Source organism: Hemitrygon akajei, chromosome 22 (assembly GCF_048418815.1).
Source record: "Hemitrygon akajei chromosome 22, sHemAka1.3, whole genome shotgun sequence".
Taxonomy (NCBI): Eukaryota; Metazoa; Chordata; class Chondrichthyes; order Myliobatiformes; family Dasyatidae; genus Hemitrygon; species Hemitrygon akajei.
In genome coordinates this window covers 32,849,172-32,871,398 of record NC_133145.1, presented here as the reverse complement: position 1 = coordinate 32,871,398, position 22,227 = coordinate 32,849,172, and the positions used below count along the sequence as shown (strand labels likewise).

Sequence of the window (22,227 nt, the reverse complement as noted above, 5' to 3'; positions counted from 1 at the left end):
GCAAAGGGAGTACTGAGTTTTGAGAAGGGCAGATAGGACGTATGTAGCGTAAAAAGAATGGGTAAGCTCTGTTTTAGAATCTGTCCTCTACCTAAATTGATGAAAGCAAAGAATGTGAGTTTTCTTTTATCATCCTGGAACCTTTTGCTGTGTATAGCCTAGTTTGCCACATTGCCATGTAGATTATCTTTCTCGGGTAATAAGCTGAAAATGTCTAAGTGCTCATACACGAGGTACTGCGGGCTGGAAATCTAGAGCAATACACACAATGTGTTGGAGTAGCACAGCAAGTTGGGCAGCATCTATGGATGGGGAAAAAACAGTTGACCTTTTGGGCTGAGATCCTTCATCAGGGCACTTTAAGTGTGCATCTTTTTAGCTGGGAGTTGATTTGAGGTGATTTCTCCTGGTTAAATTTTTTTTTAAAAATCTTTCCCTTTTTCTATTCCCCAACCTGGCCTTTCATCTCTTCTCACCTGCCTTCATTTCCTCCTGGGCTTCCTCCTCCCCTCTTTCCTACGGTCCACTCGTCTGTTAGATTCCTCCTTCTCATAGCCCATGACCTTTCCCGCCTTCTTAGCTTCATCTATCACCTTCTAGCTAAGCCCCTTTCCCTTGTCCCACTTTTTTATTCTGGCATCTTCCGCCTTCCATTTCAGGCCTGAAGAAGGGTCTTGGCCCGAAACATCAAGTTTATTCATTTCCATAGTTGCTGACCGAACTACTGAGTTCCTCCAGCATTTTGTGTTTTTCTCTTTGGATTTTCAGCATCAGCAGACTTGCTTATGTTTATTGCTTCTAAATTACTTTTTCTGAATGTTGGGTATAATTATCAATTGGCTTAAAGGTGAAACTCAGAACTTCATTTTTGGATTACTTAAGTTCTATCAAGTACAGTTTTTGAAATTGGGTAAATGTGGGCCATAAAGCTTTTTATATTGTGTGTTTAATAATAGTTATGCTGTTATCTTTGTGTAGTGCCTTTTAGAGCATTAAGGTCATCCATGAAGTATCATTGAATGATATTGTACACTAACTCATAGATTACAAGGCCAAATGGTCGTATTTGTGGGTTTTAAGGGGCATCGTAGATGAAGAAAAGTCTAGAAGTGAACTTGAAAGCATCATAGCTTTAGCTAAATACAAAAATGCTACAGAAGAACGGCAAATCAGGCAGCATCTATGAGGAATGAGCAGTTGATGTTTCAGGTGGCGACCCTTCATCAGAACTGAAAGAAGGGCGTGGAAGCCAGAGCAAGGTGGAGGTGGGGCAAGGAGTAAAAACTGGTAGGTGATGGGTGAGCTGAGGGAGATGAAGTAACAAGCTGGGAAGGGGTAGGTGGAAGGGGTGAAGAACTGAAAGAAGGTATCTTTTAGAAGAAGGCTGTGGATGGTGGAAGTAGAGGAAGGGGGTGATGGGCAGGTGAGGAGAAAAGGGTAGCCAGAATGGGGTATAGAGAAAGAAGTAGGGAAGGAGAGACATTACCCAAAGTTGGAGAAATCAGTGATCATGTCTCATTCTGTTTGGGTTTAAGGCTACCCAGATGAAATGAGGTATCGCTCTTCTAACCTGAGTCTGGCGCCATCAGGGCACTAGAGATGGCCATGGACAGGCATGGAAAATGGAAATAAAGTTGAAATGAAGTGGGTGGCCACAGGGTGATCTTTCCTTTTGTGGTGGATAGGACAAAGGTACTCGACAAAGTAGTCTTCCAGTCTTCATTGGGCCTCGACAATGAGAGGAAGGAGCACTAGATACAATAAATAAACCCAACGGGCTCTCAGGTGAAGTATCTCCTCACCTGGAGAAATGTTGGTGAGGGAGGAGGTGTAGGGTCAGGTGTAGCACATCATGCTTGCAGGGTTAAATGCCAGAAGAAAAATCAGAGGAGGGATGAGTGGACAAGTGGATATTAGGGGATAGAAGTGCTGAGCAGTAGGATCTAGTTGGAGGTGGCAGACGTAGCAAATGCTATGCTAAGTATAGAGGCTCGTGGATGGTAGGTAAGGACATTGGGAAGTGGAGGATTGGGTGAGGGCAGCATTGATGGTGGTAGATCGGAAACAGTTTGAAGAGGGCCTCTCAGATTTTCTGGAATGTAAAGTCTCATCCTGAGAACAGATGTGGTAGAGACAGGAGCTGAGAGAAGGGAATAGGATTTTTTAGTGACAAGGTGGGAAGAGGTATCGTCAGGATAACTGAAAGTCAGTAAGTTTGGGGCGGGGGGGGGGGGGGGGAAGTATCAGTGGGTCGTCTATCTTCAGAGATGGATGCAGGTATGAGATGGACCAAGTAAATTTAAAGGCAGTGTGGAAGTTGGAGGCAAAGTTGATGGAATTGACTTCAGCTTGAGTGCAGGAAGCACCACCAATGCAGTCATCGATGTAGTTTAGAAAGAGTTGGGGAGCGTTACCAGTGGAGGCTTGGAGCGTGGACTGTTTCACATAGCCAATAAAAAGACAGGCATAACCAGGGGCCCATGAGGGTGCCCATGGCTATACCTTTTTGGTTTAAAGAAAGTGAGAGGAGCCAAAAATTTGAGGATAAGAACCAGTTCCACCAGACAGAGGAGTGTTGGTGGAGGGTAAAGGATTAGGTCTGGTATGCAAAGAAAAAGTTTTGAGGCCTTCCTGGTTTGGGTTTGGGGGGAGACGTTCTGTGGGTTGGAAATGTATACAACCTGGACATCCATAGTGAAAATAAGTTGATCTGGACCAAGGAACCCGTAATTGAAATGAGTAAGAGGATGTGAAGTGTGATGGTTGTAGGTAGGAAGGGACTGAACCAAGAGGACAAAATGAAGTCAACTACATGGACTCGAATTCAATGGGGCTGGAGCAGGCAGAACCATTGTCCCAGCAGGCCCAGTTAAGTTTGTGGATCTTGAGTAGGAGTTAGAAATGAGCAGTAGGTGGATTGGGAACAGAGGTTGGTGGCATTGGATGGGAGATCTTCAGAGTCAGAGATCGGTGATATTGTGGGAGACAATGGCCTGGAGTTCCTTGGTTTGATCCTATACAAGGGGTAAGCAAGAGGTAGTGTCTTGAGAGCTGCCATCTTGCTTCAGTAAGTAAGCTTTCTCTAAAATCACAGGTGTCAATTGTGGTGAAAATTTGGGTCCAGATTGAAAGAGCATGATTATTTAAGCTTCCAAATCTAGTTTAGTTTTTGGCTACATTTTTTAATGAAATAAAAGCAATAAGGTGGCAAAGAATTTAGCTTAGTGTTTGTCCTTGAGTACAGAAAGCGAAATGATTTCATCTGAATGTTCCTACAACAAAGAAAACAGTTTTTACTGTTTTACCATGTTCAGCCCAAAGATTGGTTATTTGCCAAAATTTGACTTTGCCCTGGGCACACCTTTGATTGGCCATGCATGTTTGCTATTTACCTAAAAGGGCTAATGGTTATAAAAACTATTTATTCAGGAAAATTGGAAGTCTTGATGTTACTTGACAATACTAAACATTTTTATGTGTATATTTCTAGTCAAGAAATGGCGCAATAACTTAAGCACCTGCTTTTCAAAAGCAAATCCAATTTAGAAACCATGGGCATCACTACTGTACTTTTATTCTTTAATGGCCTTTGGTTAATGATTTGAAATTTTACTTGGCCAGTGGCAAGAAAAATAATAATGTTCCCCATCTAGTTTGATGCTTGACCTATGCTGCTAGATCAACCGAGTCTCATTCAGTTTGGGAGATTTTCTGTAAGCTTTGGAGGAAAGTTAAAGCTGCAGTTGATCAACTATCAGATGACTAATCTTGATTTTATTCCTGACCTGTTATCAGTATTCATTTATTAATTGGGCTTTAGTTACAAATGCAATTTTAACATGAAATCAATCAGTCCTTTGGCCAAGTATGGCTTGTGGAGGAGGTGGGGAAGAGGGAAATTAGTGGCTTGACTTGTTTGAGTATGAGTGAAGGTGCATGCTCCTTACAAGGGATCATTAGGACGACCATCACACACCTCTTGTATCTACTGAGCAGCTTTGGGGAGTATGATTTCAGAGACATCACCATAACTCTGCTGTAGTGACTGAAGTTGATATGAGACTCTGGCTGTCAAATTGTCATGGCAAATCATTTTTTTTGAATTAGAGAAAAATATTTTTTACTTTTAATTTTTGCCAGTTTAGTTACAGCTTGCCACACTATTCTAGTACTATTTTAGAAACTGGGTTAAAGAAAAATAACTGGATGACAAAATGAGCTTAGCTCAAGATTTAGTTTATTATTTTTAGGCATAGACAAGTAATTTCAAAATGAATTGTTAACTTTATTATGCAGTGCTCTATTTGCAGGAATCATATTTTCTGTTTACCTAAATGATGAAGTACCATTTAAATTGGAATGTACATTAGTTTTTAGTTTTGTGGAAAAGCCAGCAATGTCTTGCATACAACTTTGAGGGAGCAAATCCATGTCTGGCAAACGTCTTAATCATGTGGTAACATTTGGCAGGTAAACATCGATATGAGTGACTTTTAGACTGAAATTAATAACCCGGATTGCAAAAGATAAGCTTGGATTCATCCAATCTTTGCCATATTTGGAGCTTTATATTACAAAAAGGATTTGTTTGCTCAAATATTTGAGGCTGAAATGCTGTTTCCAGAATAATTGATCCAAGATCTTTAGAAGTGTGAAATGCTAAGAACTTTGTAGCCAAATTTTGAAATATTTAATCAAAAACAGGGCATCTGCAAATTATTTTCATGTTGTCAGACTGTGCTGTGATTCTCAGTGTGTTTTTTTTCATAAACACAGGGATATTGTTGGAGCTTTAGAAATGGAAAGACCCATATTTCCAGCCATGTTCCCTTCTATATAAAAATATAGATAGAGCAAATGGCTGATCATCAGATGGAATTGGTAAAATAACGTGAGAATTTATCAAATAGCAAATTATACTTTGGAGGGGGAGAATTTGAATGACCCGTAACAGTTGATGCATTTTCAGTTCCTGAAACTAAATTGTAAAAAGCTTATTACTCTTGGCCTAAAAAAAATTCAAGTGCTGACAGAAACAGATTTGAGGGCAGATAAGTAAAATGCAGATAAGTAAATAGTTACACAACAGACATGGTTCACCCTGTTGACATTTCCAGTCAAGCATCAGTTTTGGCTTCCAGCGACCTTCCCCCTAGAGACTCTTTGTTAGGATTGAAGTGCTGACTGGGTTGAGAACACACATCTTGTTTCATGCTGCATTGCAAATCAGTGTCCACCCATGATCAGCCCGATACTTCAGTGGAAACAGATTATCTAGTTACTTTTCATGTTGCTGTGTATATGCAATCTTCATTCATGCTTCCTACTAGAGTTGTCTCAGCAGAGAATTTAAGATCTAATCTACATCAGATCTGATCTGTGCCGAGCCATCCATAACCTAACATGACCCAAAAGGACTCAACTGTGTGGCAGGTGTCAGAAAACAAAATCAGGTTCGACTGGGAAAACACAAGACACTGCTGATGCTAGAATCTTCAGCAACAGTCTGCTGGAGGAACCTGGTAGGTTGAGCAACATCTGTGGGGAAAGAAATTGTTGACATGTTGGGTCGAAACTCTGCATCAACCTTAAAATGTGCGTGCATGCAGGGGCAGATGCCTACAGTGACAGTCTGCAGAAAAAAAGTTTCCAATTGCATATACAGTTGCAAGAAAGTTCATGAACCCTTGAGATTTTATTTGAGCCATTAGCTTCAAGTTGGAGATCGTAAGAAAGAAATTGTTCTGTTAGGTTGAGGGCAGGGTTGCCATGGTGATGCACTGTTTATGAATATATCTGGCTGATGGATTAGTGAGAATTGCTAAGGGGAAAGAAAGACATTAAAGCTGTGCTTAGATTGTGCTTAGCTGTCGTGGAGAGCTGAAACGAAAAGGAGCATGTTGGAAATATCCAATAAAACGGGAAGTGTTCATGAAGATGGGAAAAAGCGAAATAACATTAATGGTGGGTAACCTTGCAGGAGAACTGGCCAGTTCTGACATAAATGAACAATGTTGCCTGAATGTAATAGACCAGCAAGCTGCAAAATGGATGGAGAGGGGTAATATTCCCTCTAATTTGTAATGACCAGTGTGCACAAAAATCTTGTGCTGTGCAATTTTTTTTGCTCAGTGACACCAGCATGTACACACTGAATAATTTCTTTAATAAAAACAGCATAAATAAGCCAGTTCTAAAATCTGTAGACATATCATAGCAAGCTCCATGTTGTCAACACCATCTGAATGAGAAACTGGAAAAGGAAATGTGATTGTGTGGATTGTGAAATATACTTAACATTTTTTTTTTACTGACAACTCCGGGCACAGTTTAAATTTCTTACTGCACTAGTAGCAAAAGATGTGTTTATGTGCACTACTTAGAGTGGATATTGGTGCGAGTGCCCTTGGTCGTCTTGAACATGCCCAACCAGTACCTCTCGCCACCTGGCTGAAGCTCTTCAGATATTAAACAACTTCAAAACGACACACCTTCTCCGTGTCATATGTAACTTGGCCCAAGCTATATTTTTTTTGTGTGGACTGCATGGTATAATCCTTGAGGCTCCTTCCTTGGATATTTCTCAATATATCAATACCTGTTTTTGTGATGTTTCCTCAATTCGTGGAACTCAAGTTCCATTTTTTTTCCCTCTCAGTATCAACCTGACTCATCTTCACATGATACATCTGACTTTTCATTCTGGATTGCTGTCTGCATCTCCAGGAACAGCTTGTGACAAAATACTTGTTTCCAGTCCACAGGCACCCACAGCTGTTTCAACTTCCTACCATGCAACCTCTAAGGATTCTGTAATCCCAGTTAACCCCCTCTGCGTTTGCTATGATTTGACTTTACACGTGGGTGCCCTTCGGGATGGTTTCCTCCTTGAACTCTGTACTACCGTCCACCATATATGGTAGATGCACAAAAGTCTGAGGCCCCAATTTCCTGCACTTTTCATCTATCCATTCTCTTGGTCAAGGCAAGGATGGTTTTCCTCTTGTTCCGGCTTTCCATTCCGTCAGATACCTCAATGAACCCATTATCACAATTTCTTTCAAAGGAATTCCATGAATATACACAATGTCTTAACATTCTGAATGGCTCACTCCTTTAATCCATAGGACTACATTCCATCTTCAACAACCAGTCCCTTTCTCCCAACACTTTCCAATGCAACCCCTGGACTTTTCATTCATTTGTTTCCCTTCATGTAGCAAATTCATAGTCACTTGCTCTTCTAATCTGGTGTGTGGCACTCAGTCCTCCTTATATATTGCTATATGGATCACCTTTCTGCTTCAGTCTGCAGAAAAAGTTACCAATTGTGTATACAGTTGCAAGAAAAATTTCATGAACCCTTTGTAATTACCTGGGTTTCTGAATTAATTACTGAAAAACGTGGTCTCATCTTCATCTAAGTCACAATAATAGATTAGCATCATCTGCCTAAACTAATAACACATAAACAATTGTACTTTTCATATCTTTATTGAAAACATTGTTTAATTGTCCACAGTCCAGACTGGGAAAAGTATGTGAATCCTTGTATTTAATAACTGCTTCCTTTAGTAGCAGTGACCTCCATCAAACGATCAGACTTGCACAGCGGCGAGGAGGAATCTTAGACCATTCCTTCATACAAAACTGTTTCAGTTGCTTAATATATCTGGGATACCTTGCACGAACAGCCCTCTTCAGGTAATGCACAGCATCTCAATTGGGTTAAGGTCTGGACTCTGACTTGGCCATTCCAAAACACGAATTTTCTTCTTTTTAAACCATTCTGTTGACTTACTCTTTGGAGCATTGTCTTGTTGCATTATCCAACTTCCTTTAAGACTCAGATGATGGACTGCTACCCTGACATTCTCTTGTAAAATGCCTTGATACAATTTTGAATCCATTGTTCCCTCAACGAATGCAAGCTGTCCAGGCCCTGAGGCAGCAAAGCAGCCCCAAACCGTGATGCTGGTGTGTAGTGCCCTTTTTCCTTTAAACATAGTGCTGTGAATTTCTGCTGAAGAGTTAACTTTTGTCTCACTTGGTCCACAGAACATTGTCCCGGAGGCATTGTGGAACATCCAGGCGGTCTTATGCAAACTTGACATGTGCAGTAATGTTTTGTTTGTTTTTTTTTTGGAGAGCAGTGGCTTCATTCGTGGTGTTCTTCCATGAATTTGCAGGTCTGTTGCTGTTACCCTTGGGTTCTTTTTCACCTCCATCAGCATTGCATGTTCGGCTGTTGGTGTGATCTCAGCAGGGAGGATAGCAACAGCAAACTCGAGGAAATCTGCAGAATGCTGGAAGTTCAAATAACAACACACACAAAATGCTGGTGGGACACAGCAGGCCAGGCAGCATCTATAGGAGAAGCACTGTCGAAGTTTCGGGCCGAGACCCTTCTGAGTTTCTTCCATTTGTAGACAGTCTCTCTTACTGTGGACTGAAGAACACTCAGATCTTTAGAAATGCTTTCCTATCCTTTTTCAGCTTCATGCATCTCTACTACTTCAGTCCCCTGAAAGTTGATTTGAGGCATGGTGCATATAAACAGATCTTTCTAGAGAAGAGAAGGCTCTGTCAGTAACCTGACTTTGAGTCTTTTCATGGGGCAGGGCACCTCTACAACCCACACCTCCAGTCTCATCTCATTGATTTGAACACCTGACTCCAAATAGCTTTTGCAGAAGGCATTACCCCAGAGGTTCACGTACTTTTTTGAACCTAGGCTGTACTTGTTTGAATGGTGTACTCAGTATTGATGAGAAGTCGTACAATTATTTGCGTCTTATTAGATTAGGCAGATTGTGTTTGTCTATTTTGTGACTTAGATGAAGATCAGACCACATTTTATGAGTAATTAATCCAGGAAACCAGGTAACTAAGGGTTTACACACTTGCAACTGTACTTCAATTCCCTCCCTCACTTCCATTTATCAATATGAGTTCTTCATCTTTCTGGGCACATTACAGCCTGTATTGATAATGATTTTGAGTAACCCATTCTCTGGGTTTGTATTAGAACTGGCCAGTTATGATGCACTATTATCCATCTGTAATATTGTTTTCTCTCTCCTAATGTAGCCTGAGCATTTACAACATTGTTTCCAGTTCTCTATCAGCTCTTACCTGTGTTTCACTACTTTACATTGTTTTATTTCTTATACTACTTGTTAATACATCATCCAGATGGCTATTAGAATCACCTGGGCAACTATTGCCCCTCTTTCACGAGGAAGGCTTGCTGCGACAAAACCATTCTACCTGAATGGTTAACTGTTTCAAGCGTTGTCAGTGCACATTTATTCTGTATTTTCTATCATTGAGCTGTCCATTCTCTTCTATCACCTTATGGATGTTCATTTCCTACCATCCTGTATTTAGTGAAGACAATAATAGGGTCCACAGTGGTCAGTACTGCTGCCTTGCGGTTGTAGACTTGGGTTTGATTAAGTTTGGGGAGCTTGTATGTTCTCTCCAACTCCAGGGTATTTTGTTTCCTTCAACATGCAAGTTACAGTAACCATTAACCTACCAGTGTGCGAGGTTTAGGTTTGTAGGTTAATTAGCTTACCCCTCAGGAAGGGTGACGGGGCAAGTAAGTGGGAAGGAGATAATCATTGATGGGAGGAAAGATTGAAATAATAAGTCTGGGCTTAGCATGGATGGATGTGATGAGCTTGAGAGCCTGTTTCTATGCTGTACAAATCAATGATTCTAAATGAATAGATTCTTTGTCCTATTTTCCAAAAATTAATTTTTGTACAGTGATGTAAAACTGTTTAAAATCCAACAAAATTGTATGTTGCTTTTTAAGCCAATTATATGCTACCAGCTGAATCTCTAAATATAGAAGAGAACCTTCTGTAAGAAGACTTAATTTTATTCTAACTTTTGCATATTTCAGAAGAGGTTTTAGAAATGCACCTTAGAATTACTGGAATGTACTAACCATTTATAAATTTGTATCAAATTTCCATTCTGTAAGGCATTAGTGCCTATGCAAAGAGTGAGCTGTCATTGTTTAAGACTACTTACTGACATCTTTCCATTTTAAAACATGAACATCAGAGAGAAAGCAGAGTTATTCAACCTCTGGAGAAAATGCTTGTTCAAAAAGTACTTCTGGCCATAACCCTCTAGAGATCTTGCATTTATTGTGCCAGTTTCGTTTTATAGCTTAAACAAATAATTTTGGGTATGAACTTGCACTGGGACTGCAAAACAGTGTATAACAAGTTGGGTTGCAATATACTAGTACATTGTATTAGGGTGTTGAGCTTTAGACCTCCATAGGACTGATGCTAGGATCATTACAACAATCCAGGTTAGATATTGCTCATTACTATAAATTATCTTTTAGTTATAGTTGCCTTTCTGACGTCCAATCATTGGTGGTATCCTGTCAGTTGACTTAACAATATATATTTAATGTGTTACGATGATGATTCAACAATTTGCAGGCAGCAATGCAAGTTTCATGGGTGTTTAAATTTCTTAATAGTACTGACTCAAGTGTAGTGGGTGTTAAAATAGATATGACAACAGCTGTCATATGTTCCCGGTACTCTGAACAATCATTCTTAGCCAACTATGAGATTTGTCAGAAGGAATTTCAGTACTTGGTCTTGAGAGGAAAGCAAAAATGTTATACTTTTGCAAATCCTTAGCTGTGTGCTTGTAATAATAACCAGATGGAGTAGAATTGCTTGTGTAAGAGCACTTCACCTCCATCTCCAACCAGCATAGTGTATTTTATCTTTGTACTAATACTTTCTCATACTGAAGTCATAAATTAAGACTCAATGGTTATCATTATTTCAGAAGTCTGCGCTTTTTAACCAGGGAAAAAAATAAAATACTTGAGAAAGGAGAAAGTATTAAAAACACCAAGAGTGCTGGAGGTGAATTCTTTAGCTTTCCATGAACCCTAGTACCAAAAAGCAAATTTAGATATTTCAGCTAAACCTAATGACTTGAATGGTAATGTCAGTGAAGATAATGCCTCAGTGGGGCTGTGACAATTATTGTCATAAAAGGCAACATTTAAAGCAAACTGAATGGAAAGATGTTTTGTTTTCAAGAATTTTTTAGAATTCCTATTACATCCTTAAGAGTTTACAGAGATTCGGCATGATATCTAAAACTTGTGAATGTGTCGTGGAGAGCGTATTGATTGACTGAATCACAGCCTGGTGTTGAAGCACCAAAGCCTTTGAATGGCAAATCCTACAAAAGGTGGTGGATTCACTCTAGTACTCACAGGTAAAACCCTCCAACCATTTAGCACGGCTACATGAAATGCTGTCGTGGAAAAGCAGCATCCATCATTAGAGATCCTCACCACCCAGGCCATACTCTTTTTTTCACTGCTGCCATCAGGTAGAAGGTACAAAAGCCTCAGGACTCAAAAGCACTAGGCTGAAGAACAGTTACTGCTCCCCCCCCCCCACCCCCAGAACCATCAGACTCTTGAACAAAGGGGATAACTACACTCACTTGCCCATCCCACGAGCAATGGTTTCCCTTTAAGTACTCCTTCATGTTCTTGTTATGTATTGCTATTTATTTATATTTGCATCTGCACTTCAGGAGATCTTTCATTGATCACATTGTAGTTGCTATTCTATAGATTTGCTGAGCATGTCTGCAGGAAGATTAATCTCAGGATTGTATATGGTGACAAATATGAACTTTGACAATAAAACTTACTTTGAACTTAAAGGCTAGAGTAAGCAGATAATTGGCCACCTGACTTCAAAATCCTGGGGTACTCTAAACTTTTTAGCTTGGGTCGACAACAGTTCAGAAAGTACTCATGAAGTGAAAATATCTTCAAAAGTTTAAAACTATCTATATGGATAAGCTAAAATGTCTCCCTTTTTGAGTGTTTTGGGTTTCTGAGTTATGTGAGAACTTTTTCTTTTGAGTTGTGCTTAAGTAAATGTTCAGCCATTTACTCAGTTTTGGCTGGATTTCCACTTTTAACTTGTTGAGTGTTTTGATCTCTAGTGAATTTTTTTTAAAAAAAACATAGCACTAGGAAGGATTGTTGAAGAGATGCATTGTTTCTCTACTTCAGATTAAAAGAATCATCCATTTGAAACTGTGGCTTGGATAACCGCAAAGAAATGCTTTTCGACGTAGTTGGGTAATGTGTAGTAAATCAAAGTTTGCCAAAATGTAGCCACAAAATGAATTGGTTTATACTCAGTTGATATTCATTCAGTGTCTTGTCTTTTGTACATTAAATTCCTCTCCTCTTCTACCCTTCCTCCCCTTTCACTTTTTATTTACTTGCATCCTTGTTCTTTTCTGACTGACTCATTAACTTCTCCCCTTTTCTTGTCTCAACGCTCCCACCCCCCCCCCCCCCCCCCCCCCCAGGACAGAGTTTCTGCTGTACAGCACTCATTAAAGTATATTCTTTTAAATATGGTCTTCTGGGAGCCATCAGAGTAGCTTTTGATTTAAGTTGCTCAGAATGAAAACAATCTAGTTCCAAGGCAGCAATGACTTCAGTCCTCTACAGACTACAAATCAGTAACAGAAACATGTTCATATGTTGTGCCGACGCTGCTGCTGCCGGCAGTACTCTGTTGAAGAATTTTAGAATGTTATGGTTCATGAAGAAGTTTAAATTCGTGAAAGCAATTTTTTAAAAGTATTTTTAATTAAGATTCCGTAAACCACATCGGTCAAGTCAGTAGTATTGTATCACATTGGATTCGAGTGATACTTTTAATTGTCACTGTTAATGGAAGCGTGATACAGGTTTTTTTTTAAAAACCTATAACTTAAACTAGGGGAAAGGGTGGGGAGGTAATTTGATAGACTAAACTGTTTTTGAATTGAACCTAACCTTTTGCCATTGTCTTCTATTTTCTGGCAAAGAATTTCCCGGTTCTGCAGTTCACTCATTCTCTGGGGTGCTCACTTTTGTGCATGACCTTGACTTGTTAACTTTTGGTAACATACAGTACATGTTACCAGGTTTCAGTGAGGTAGTGCAAGTATTTGTCACAGGTGTTTGTTCCTCTTGTTGGCTTCAGTTAAGTATTTGAACTTATTATGTCAGTGTTTATTTTGGAATTTTCAGAAATGAACTTATGACTTCAGTAGAATGTGTTATATAAATTTCCTCAAGTTTGGTGCGAATTCTATTACATTGATTAAAATAATAAGATCATAACTTCAATAAAATGTTTTTTTTCTTGCAGGGAAAATTCATTCGAATCAATTTTGATGTCACTGGCTACATTGTTGGGGCCAACATTGAGACCTGTATCCTCTTCACTGCTGCATTTTTTTGGGAGGGTACTGGCAGTGGCATGCTGTGGGGTTACATAAAATGTGGTCATGTCTCTATTTGTGTAGGGCATTTTTAGCACTGATCTAGCATACTATAGTATAATGGAGAGTGTGCAGAGGAGATTTACGAGGATGTTTCCTCGATTGGAGAGCATGCCTTATGAGAATGGTTTGAGTGAATATGGCCTTTTCCCCATGGAGTGATGGAGGATGAGGTAATCTGATAGAGGGGTACAAGATGAGGAGAGGCATTGATCGTGTGGATATCCAGAGGCTTTTTCCCAGGACTGAAATGGCTAACAAAAGAGGGCATAGTTTTAAGATGCTTGGAAGTAGGTACAGAGTGGATGTCAGGGGTAAGTTTTTACTGCTGATGGTGGAGGCGGGTAGAATAGGGTCTTTTAAGAGACCCTTGGATAGTTACATGGAGCTTGGAAAAAGAGGGCTATGCAATAGGGTAATTCTAGAACAGGGTAAATGGTCAGCACTGCATTGTGGACTGAAGGGCCTGTAATGTGCTGTTCTATGTTCTATTAGCATGCTAAACTGTATTTGAATATTATGGTATGAGTGGAGAAAAAGCTTTAAATACCCTTGCAACTTTGGCATACATTCACTTTCAAAGCAGATGAATTTTTACCCGGCAGCCATTCTTGCTCTTTTGGAAACTCTGAAAACTAAAGAAAAATGAGAAAATGTAACTAGCTGAAAAAGGTTGTTATATCTTTTCGGTTGAAGTATAATAACGAGGGTTTACATAAAGCCATTTATTATATCCCAGTGGAATATAATGGTCAGTTATATGCACCATTGATTAAGAAAGATGTAGTGTCACTAGACATTGCGGAGATAGCTAAAATAATGGAGTGTGGGAAGTCTGCAGTGTGGAGAATGTTGACTGGATTTTTTTCAGCAGCAAAGACGGCTAAAGAAATACGATCAAAATTGGTTTTGAAGTAAATTTGAAATGGTTTCCACTGGCAGAAGGGTTGAAAACCACATGCTAATTTAAGGGTAACTCTGAAAAGAAGTAAAAGAGGAAATGAAAGGAAAATTCTATGCAGCAAATTATGTTCTGGAATTCATTGCTGCAGAGATGGTTGGAGCTGATTCAAAAATCTTTTAAATGCAAGTTGAGTTTTTGTTGCTCTAATTAAATCCTTGAATAAAATTGACTTGTGGAATCCCATTTAATATGAAAGATTCTAATTTGTGCTTCGTTTGAGTGGAATAAGTGGTTAAATATCAATTTTAATTATCTTCATTACATATTAAATGTTCAATTTGGCTTAACGGGTTTTCGTTGCTGGGCAATTGTGGTCTGGCTTTTCACATGGCATATTAAAACATTGTTTAGCTGTTCAAAATTGGTTATGAAATTATGAAATATAATTTAGTATGTAAAAAATTGGTCAAGTAAAGGACTTTGTAATCTTTACCTTCTAAACTCAGTCATACTGGTCTATTAAACTTTGTTTACCTGTGGTAGGCAATTTCTAATTGCAAGTAGTCTCTCACTGATTTGATAAAGCTTTGATCTGTTTGAGCCCAAATTCCTGATTTCTTGTGAAGCTCTAAAATCAGCTGTTCTTCCTCTTGCTGTCACCTGCACAAAAATCTACTTGGTTATCAGCTTGATTTTTGTTAACTAACTTATAAATACACATTTTTATGTAAGCAAGTGTCCTCTATAATGCATTCAGAACTGTTTGCATTCAGCACTGTTTTGGCAAAGTTTGTTCATTAGGGTTTTGTCCACATCGTGGTGTAGATTGCTGCAGATATTCCATATTCTGACTGAATTAACGCATCATGTTTTCGTCATTGCAATTCATTCAATGATTAGACTTGACTTTGACAAGATCTTCTGGAAAAATCCCGTGCAATACGCCAAGCAAAGGAAGAACGAACATTCCACATTTTCTATCAGCTTCTTTGTGGAGCAGGAGAGCATCTTAAATGTAAGTCAGTTCTGTTACAAACTGAGTGTATTCTGTACCCTCTCCCCAGCTAACTCCCCGGCAATCAAACCATTTCTACCTTTCTGTGACTAGTGGAAAAACATTGAAGCTAGACAAAGCTAGCTATGTCAGAGCTCATCAAATGTATGACTTCTGCTTGGGTACAGAAGAGTATCTTGTGATGGGTTAGAAAATCAAGGGCAGGCATGGTTCAGGAACGTTAATCAACATTTCTTTCCAAACATCATTGGCAGTGAGACATCTGGGATTGATTTTTGACTTGATTTTAAGGCTTTGTTCTCTGAAGTGGTTGCAAAATACACAAGTTGGAAAGTTTACAGTCTTTGCTAAAATTAGATGTTATCCATTATTGATTTGCACGAAATTTTCTGAACAATATGGAAAACATCAATGCTTAATTTTTATAATGCAAATACTTTGGCTGCTTTGAGAGAACTGGAATGCTTTAGTGTTGACCCATTGCATAAAGTTAAGTAAATACAGTTTTGCGATATTTGGTCACTTAAATTCATATTCTATTAGAATTTATGGGTGTTGCAGGATGATTTGTATCTGGAATTTCCTTCATGTTTATTTTTATTCTAATTGCTTAATAGGTTAAGCACTAACCATACAGACTAGGTTTAATTCTTTGTCAGTGCTGTGTTGGCTCCTGTTGGCTTTAACTCTCCAACTAGTAAAGAGGACCCTATAGCACACAGTGAAGTTCTGCAAGACTTTCAATGTTAGTGCAGGGGCAAAGGTAATTGTTAATGGCACCCAGATTTATGCTTGCCAGGTTGAGCATGAACTAGCAACTGGGCCTCGTAAAACTCGGACAAAAATGTTAAAGAAATGGCAAGGTTGCTGCCCGTTGCAGCAAAGGTGCAGAAAGGAACAACATAGCTGGACTAAGTTAAGTGTTTTGGCTGCTGTAGCAGACGATTGATGTGAATCACAGTAAAGAAGAAGCAGAAGAAATTTGAGCATGAGGCAAAGCTGAAGACCTTTGGTAATGATCATTTGCCTATACTGAGGTTCTTCCCTTAAAGATGACTGAGAATATGTATATAAAATCGAGATCTAGACAGGAAGGACTTACTTCTCTTTTGGGGGTGTTAATAATCGGGGCTTGTGGATTTAAGTTAACTTGATACAGTTGGGGGGGGGAATAGATGGAGGTAGTGGTAAGGGCAGGTATCTAGAACTCGCTTCTCAGAAGCACTTTCAAACTTTCACCATGCTTCAAGGTACCTTGTGGCTTTGAAGGACTGAGGTTAGGAGTGGGAATTGGATGCTTCAAGGTACCTTGTGGCTTTGAAGGACTGAGGTTAGGAGTGGGAATTGGTATTAACCTCTATTTCTGATTTTTCTTTTCAATACAATTTAAATTTGATTCTTGAATGGTCTCATTTACTTCTGCAAACCTCTTCTATGTTTTGATAATGTAATAGTTAGCTTTCCTCTGCTGATCTCTACTGCTCAAGTGTTTACATTGGTTTAACAGGTTGAGGTTCAAATCTAGTTTCCAATGTCAAAAAAAGTTTATTAATCTGTTAATATAAAACTGCTGAATATTTAGAATCTTAAGCCAACCCATCATTACTTGAGAGGTCATTGCAAAATGTGAGATGGTTGGGGAGGCTTGTTTAAATTGTCAACCTAAAATGTATTTTATGGAATTCTTTGTATTTTGGAATAAATTATCCCCCATTCAAAAATAAATATTGCTGGAAGGATCCTGCCCTTTCTACATTACACTCTTAATTTGCAAGTAGTCATTACTATGAAATATTGGAGGTTTTTTTTAAAAACATGTACTTTTACATTCAGGTGATCTGCTCCTTGAAGGATTCAATAACTACCGGTTCCTATCCAATGGGTATGTTCCCATCCCTGGGCAGCAAGAGAAGGACAACTTCCAGGAAACCATGGAGGCAATGCACATCATGGGTTTCTCCCATGAAGAAATCATGTGTAAGATGCTGCTGGCTACACTTATAACCAGTGTTAAAGTTTAAGCTAGTCTATGGGTAGCTGTGTGGTAAGAAAACAATGAAGATTGATTTTTAAATGAAGATTTTTGAGAAATGAGAATTTAAGTGGGGCAACGTTGTCTGGTGGCTGGTTAACAAATAGAGATCATCGTTAATAATTCAACCGAGTGAGCTTAGTCTTAAAATAGTTTTGGTTCAAGTCAGAAATTAGTGTAAATTTTGTGTATAAATGGTTCAGTAACAAACAATGTAAATTGGCAAACCCCCCGGGAATTTTAAGTTTACAACTACTTGAACTGCCTGCAAATAGCACAACTAATGAAAAACACTGCTTTAGATTTTAATAACATTTTCGTCTTGTGGACTTAAACATTTGTTGATATCACATACTTAAAATGGGAGAGAAGAAATAGACATGCTTTGTGCACTAGTTATAATGCATATGGAAAATCTTGAATGTAAAGATTAAAGTCAATGTATTAACAGTTTTTAGGCATATTGTGCTCTGGATTTATCATCTGAGAGAAATGTTTTTCACATAAATTAAATGATTTTGAGATGCAATTAATACAAGTGCAACCTCAGAAAAATTCATTCCATTTCTCTTCTCTCAATATCTCATTATTTTCCTGGCTTAGTGATCTCATACAGAAAGATATTTTTGATACTTTGTACAAGCAATTAGGAAAACCAGTTAGGAATGGGATTAATTTTCCCCTGCAAGCTAAATAGATTTGAAATCAATAGTTTGATTTTGAAAATGCCGGAGTGTTTTTTCATGAATCAGTGGGCCAAAATAAATTTTTATAAAAACTTTTTCTTTTTATCAAGAAAAAACTAGAAAGATTTGGTAGGCTAGTAGCATTGACCTGAAACGTTTACAGATTGGCTGACATGAGTATTCCAATTTTGTTTTTACTTCAGATTTTGTCTAACTTTGTTAGTTATCCCTAGAACCTAGTTTCTGTACTTCATTGGAAAATAATGCTAATTTCATTGTGTTGACACTTGCCCCAAGCTTGCAGAGTAATATGGGAGTTGTGGCTAAAAGATAAAGATGAGAAGGAATTGCTATGGAAAGCAAGCAGCAGATCATTAATTCCTTCAATGCAATAATACAGCACGTGATTGAATGAAATAGTCCAACTCTTAGTGTAGCTTTAGCCATTTCAATGTATGAGCAATCATTAAATATGCATATAGGCAGATATAACTTGGGTCAAACTAAAAAGATGAAAAAATGCAGTTCAGGTGCATTATTTTCTCCTTTTACTGACCATTCTTTAATAGCATTGTGTACAAGATTATATTGCGTTAAAGTTTGTTCAGTGTATTTCAGCACCTCAGTAGCAAAGTATCAACATCAAACAATACTACTGGAAGGGCAAGCTTGCTTACCTGGCATCAACTGTGTAGGATTTGCCAAGCCTACCTCCCCAGATGAACATATATTCACTCTTAAGAATATTCAAATATTTGACATTCGGATTCCATTCCTTTTTATTTTAACTTGTAGTTTCCGATGTTTGTGTAGCCAATGTTGCATGTATGTTTTGGATATACGTGCAAGACACTTTTAGCCTGTGATGACCCAAATGTTGAGTGTTAAATACTAGAATAGTTCTGCTATGTTGTGCCTTTGCAGGCATGGTTTGTAAAACTGTATGTTTCGAATATACCACCCCAGAGTGCCACATAAATTGCAACAGTGCTATTGATCTAAATGAATACAATAGAACAGTTTGGAAAGCACTGACTATCGATGTAAAGAGTGAAAGTACTTAGAACAGTTTAATCTTGTAAATTTTTTTGTGCTTAAAATTTATTTTGCTAAAAATACTCAATTAGCAAGGACACCATTTCTCTTGAGGGAGTGGTACTGTTTAAAGTTGCATTCATATTTAGACTATTGCATTAGGTGCCCGGTGCTTTTAACTTTTTGTGAAGAGTGTAAACAGTTTGTCTATGATCTGAACAAGAAGAAAGTGCTTTTGCTTTGCTTGGTTTGTCTAATATTCCAAATTCTGTACAAATCTAATGGTGCTCCTACCAACCCAGTACACTGCCTCACATATTCACAAGATTTTTTTTCTTTGTTAAAGTGGTTATAATTGGTTGGAATGATAGATTTGAGGGAAAAATCTGGGGACTACACCATGTCATTATTTAAATTAACTACAACTTGCTATAATTTGTTGGATGGTTGATTAAATTGTGTTACATCAAATTCCATGATAATTGTTTTTATTGTCACAGCAATGCTGAAGGTGGCCTCTTCAGTACTGCAGTTTGGAAGTATTGTGTTTAAAAAGGAAAGGAACACAGATCAAGCATCAATGCCAGACAACACTGGTAGGTTATATCTGTTCATCAAGATTGTCACCATTAATTCCAACACATGGGTGTTAAGCTATTTGCCATTTTTGCAATGCAGGTAAAAATTTCCTCATGGGTCCAAAGGTATCTTGGTAAGAACCATTACTGTGGCTGCCCTGTGCTTTCTGTAAGCTCTTCACATTGTAGCCTTGGTCAAATTGCATCCTCTATCCAAAAGCTGCTAAAACTATTTGAAGTTCTATATCACCACATTGGCTGAATTAGGTGACACATCAGTGTAGAGATCCAACCAAAAGCTTCAGTTCTTCATTGCTGGAAGAAAATTGCTCCAAGCTGCTGGGAGAGAATTTTTGGACAAAATTTTTAATCAAATTCAAATACGTTCCTCAGATTTTAAGGGCAATAGCAGACAGCATCACTGAGCAATTTTTCCCTTCATATTTGTAAAAAGAAATAGAAAGAAAATTGTTTTTTGAATTTTAAGGACTGTGGTTAGACCACCTCTGTTTTAAGGTTATGGCCTCCTAATTATAAAAACCACTGGAAAAATGAAAACTTTTGGGGAAAATAGTCAAAGCAAAAACCTCTAGAAGCACATGATAAACCTGCCTTTAGGGAAAACTAACATCTGAGCAATTAATGTTTTGAAAATTCTGATAAGCTACGTAAGATTGACATTTGAAACCTCCAAATTAAGGCCTTAAATGAAAGGCCCTGATAAATCCACACAAATCTCTGTATCCAAGAAAGTGTTAAAATGTGGATCAGACCACAGGATTAGAGGTAAATTTAAGGGCAAGAGTAGATGTGTGAAGGTGAAAGGAATAGAAGGATGTGTTGATGGAGTTAGGAATGTGGGATGACTTCCAGACATAAACTGACATAACGTGCACGCTAAATCATGGCATCTTTCAGTTAAGTTCTGTGGTGTTACACTGGTCATCATTGCATACAGCTTTGTAGCACTGGAAATTATCATTCACCCGCAATGTCTCCAAAAATCATCTTTGCCTGTATGTCTACATGTCCTGTTTCCTTTGTCAGAAATGCATTGAAGTAGAGAGCACCACACTTTTTAAATTGAACAATAGTCCATGGTTTAATGACTTCCTCCATAAAAGAATTTTGCCTAAGCACACCTTGCTTTTTGCTCACGCATATACACGATATACTTAGCTGGGTATCAGAAGGCAACTGCTGCTAGTATGATAGTTAATACCTAAAGGGAGCAGAATATCAAGTTGGGTTGGGGAATGGGGTAAAAATAGCAGAATATGTGCATAGTTGTATTTCTATTCTATTCCAAATTTTGATGGCTTCAGGCTTCCATTGAAGTTTTATCAACAAACTGGCCTGTTTTTTTTGTTTCATGCAAGTCTCCAGTTTGGAGTATTTTTACTTTCAGTAGTTTGCCTTCCATATTCAAAGCTAAAAATCAAAGGGAGGGTTTATCCTTAATTACCAAGTCATTCTTCATAATGGTAGTGTACATGGGAAAACTTTGCTGGCATGCCTGATGAAAGGGGATTTATATTTGGACTTGCATGGAATATTATGAAGTCACTTATTTCAAGTACGTTATAGATTAATGAATATCCTCTTAAGCTGCTCAGAAACTCTGTCACCTGCTGGGGATGAATGTAATGGAATTCACTCGTGCTATACTCACACCACGCATCAAAGTTGGCCGAGACTATGTTCAGAAAGCGCAGACCAAAGAGCAGGTACAGTTGAGGCTTTTAGAGATGCAAATGAATTGAAGCTGCTGCTTTATGTGGTTGTGTTTTTTTTTAAAGAATGAATGTTTTTGATTCAAGGCTGACTTTGCAATTGAAGCATTAGCAAAGGCTACTTATGAACGCCTCTTCCGTTGGCTTGTTCATCGCATCAACAAAGCTTTGGATAGAACAAAACGACAGGGAGCTTCTTTCATTGGCATTTTGGATATTGCTGGTTTTGAAATCTTTGAAGTAAGTCCATTTTGACTTTCTAAAATCCTATCCCTTGTTTCCCAATAGTGTCATAATGTAGAAGACTTGACTAGTTTTCAGATAGACATGAACACAATGGTATTTTAGTTAGCTTAGTTCTGAGCTTGACTGGGTGGTGAGGAAAATGATGTTGGGACATAATGCTGGAAGTGGAAGTCACAATACATTCCCAGAATTAGACTGTGATAACTTTGAAGGCACTGTGTTTGAGGTGGGAACAGAAGGAGGAATGAAAATAAAAAAAGAGAACTTGGTGACAATTATATGTTTTGCAAAGGATTTGGAAACGCCTATCCAGTTGCATCCTTACAAAATTCAGTTTCCCCCTTTAATCTTCTAACTAGTGAATCATAAGGTCCCCAGTGAATGAAATCATGTGGGTGGCACGCTCCGGAAAACCTCACTTTTGATATCTGCGTTTAAAACTGGTACAAGCAACTTCTTGAAGGAAATTAAGAAATTTTTCTGCAATAGAAAGCAGTGGCTGCTCGCATTTTGTTAGGGTGATTCTAATCAGGGGATTGTGAATTGTGGATATTTGGAAGGATGTTGGAGAGATGATTAGCGATGAAACAATTGATACTGATCGATAAAGTGGGGTTTGGGTTTGAGTTGGGTTTGCTG

General features: G+C 38.4%; 1 protein-coding gene across 6 annotated transcripts in view; it reads left to right on the top strand.

Annotated features, from left to right (window-relative positions):
- Positions 1-22,227, top strand: part of LOC140714604 (myosin-10) — a 174,143-nt gene that overhangs the window by 89,848 nt on the left and 62,068 nt on the right. For all 6 annotated transcript variants that reach the window (XM_073025938.1, XM_073025936.1, XM_073025934.1 and 3 more), the window contains 6 exons: positions 13,227-13,290; positions 15,180-15,278; positions 17,112-17,255; positions 19,532-19,627; positions 21,218-21,336; positions 21,430-21,582. In XM_073025938.1, the coding sequence (XP_072882039.1) occupies positions 13,227-13,290; positions 15,180-15,278; positions 17,112-17,255; positions 19,532-19,627; positions 21,218-21,336; positions 21,430-21,582 (675 nt within the window). The remainder of the gene's footprint in view (positions 1-13,226; positions 13,291-15,179; positions 15,279-17,111; positions 17,256-19,531; positions 19,628-21,217; positions 21,337-21,429; positions 21,583-22,227) is intronic.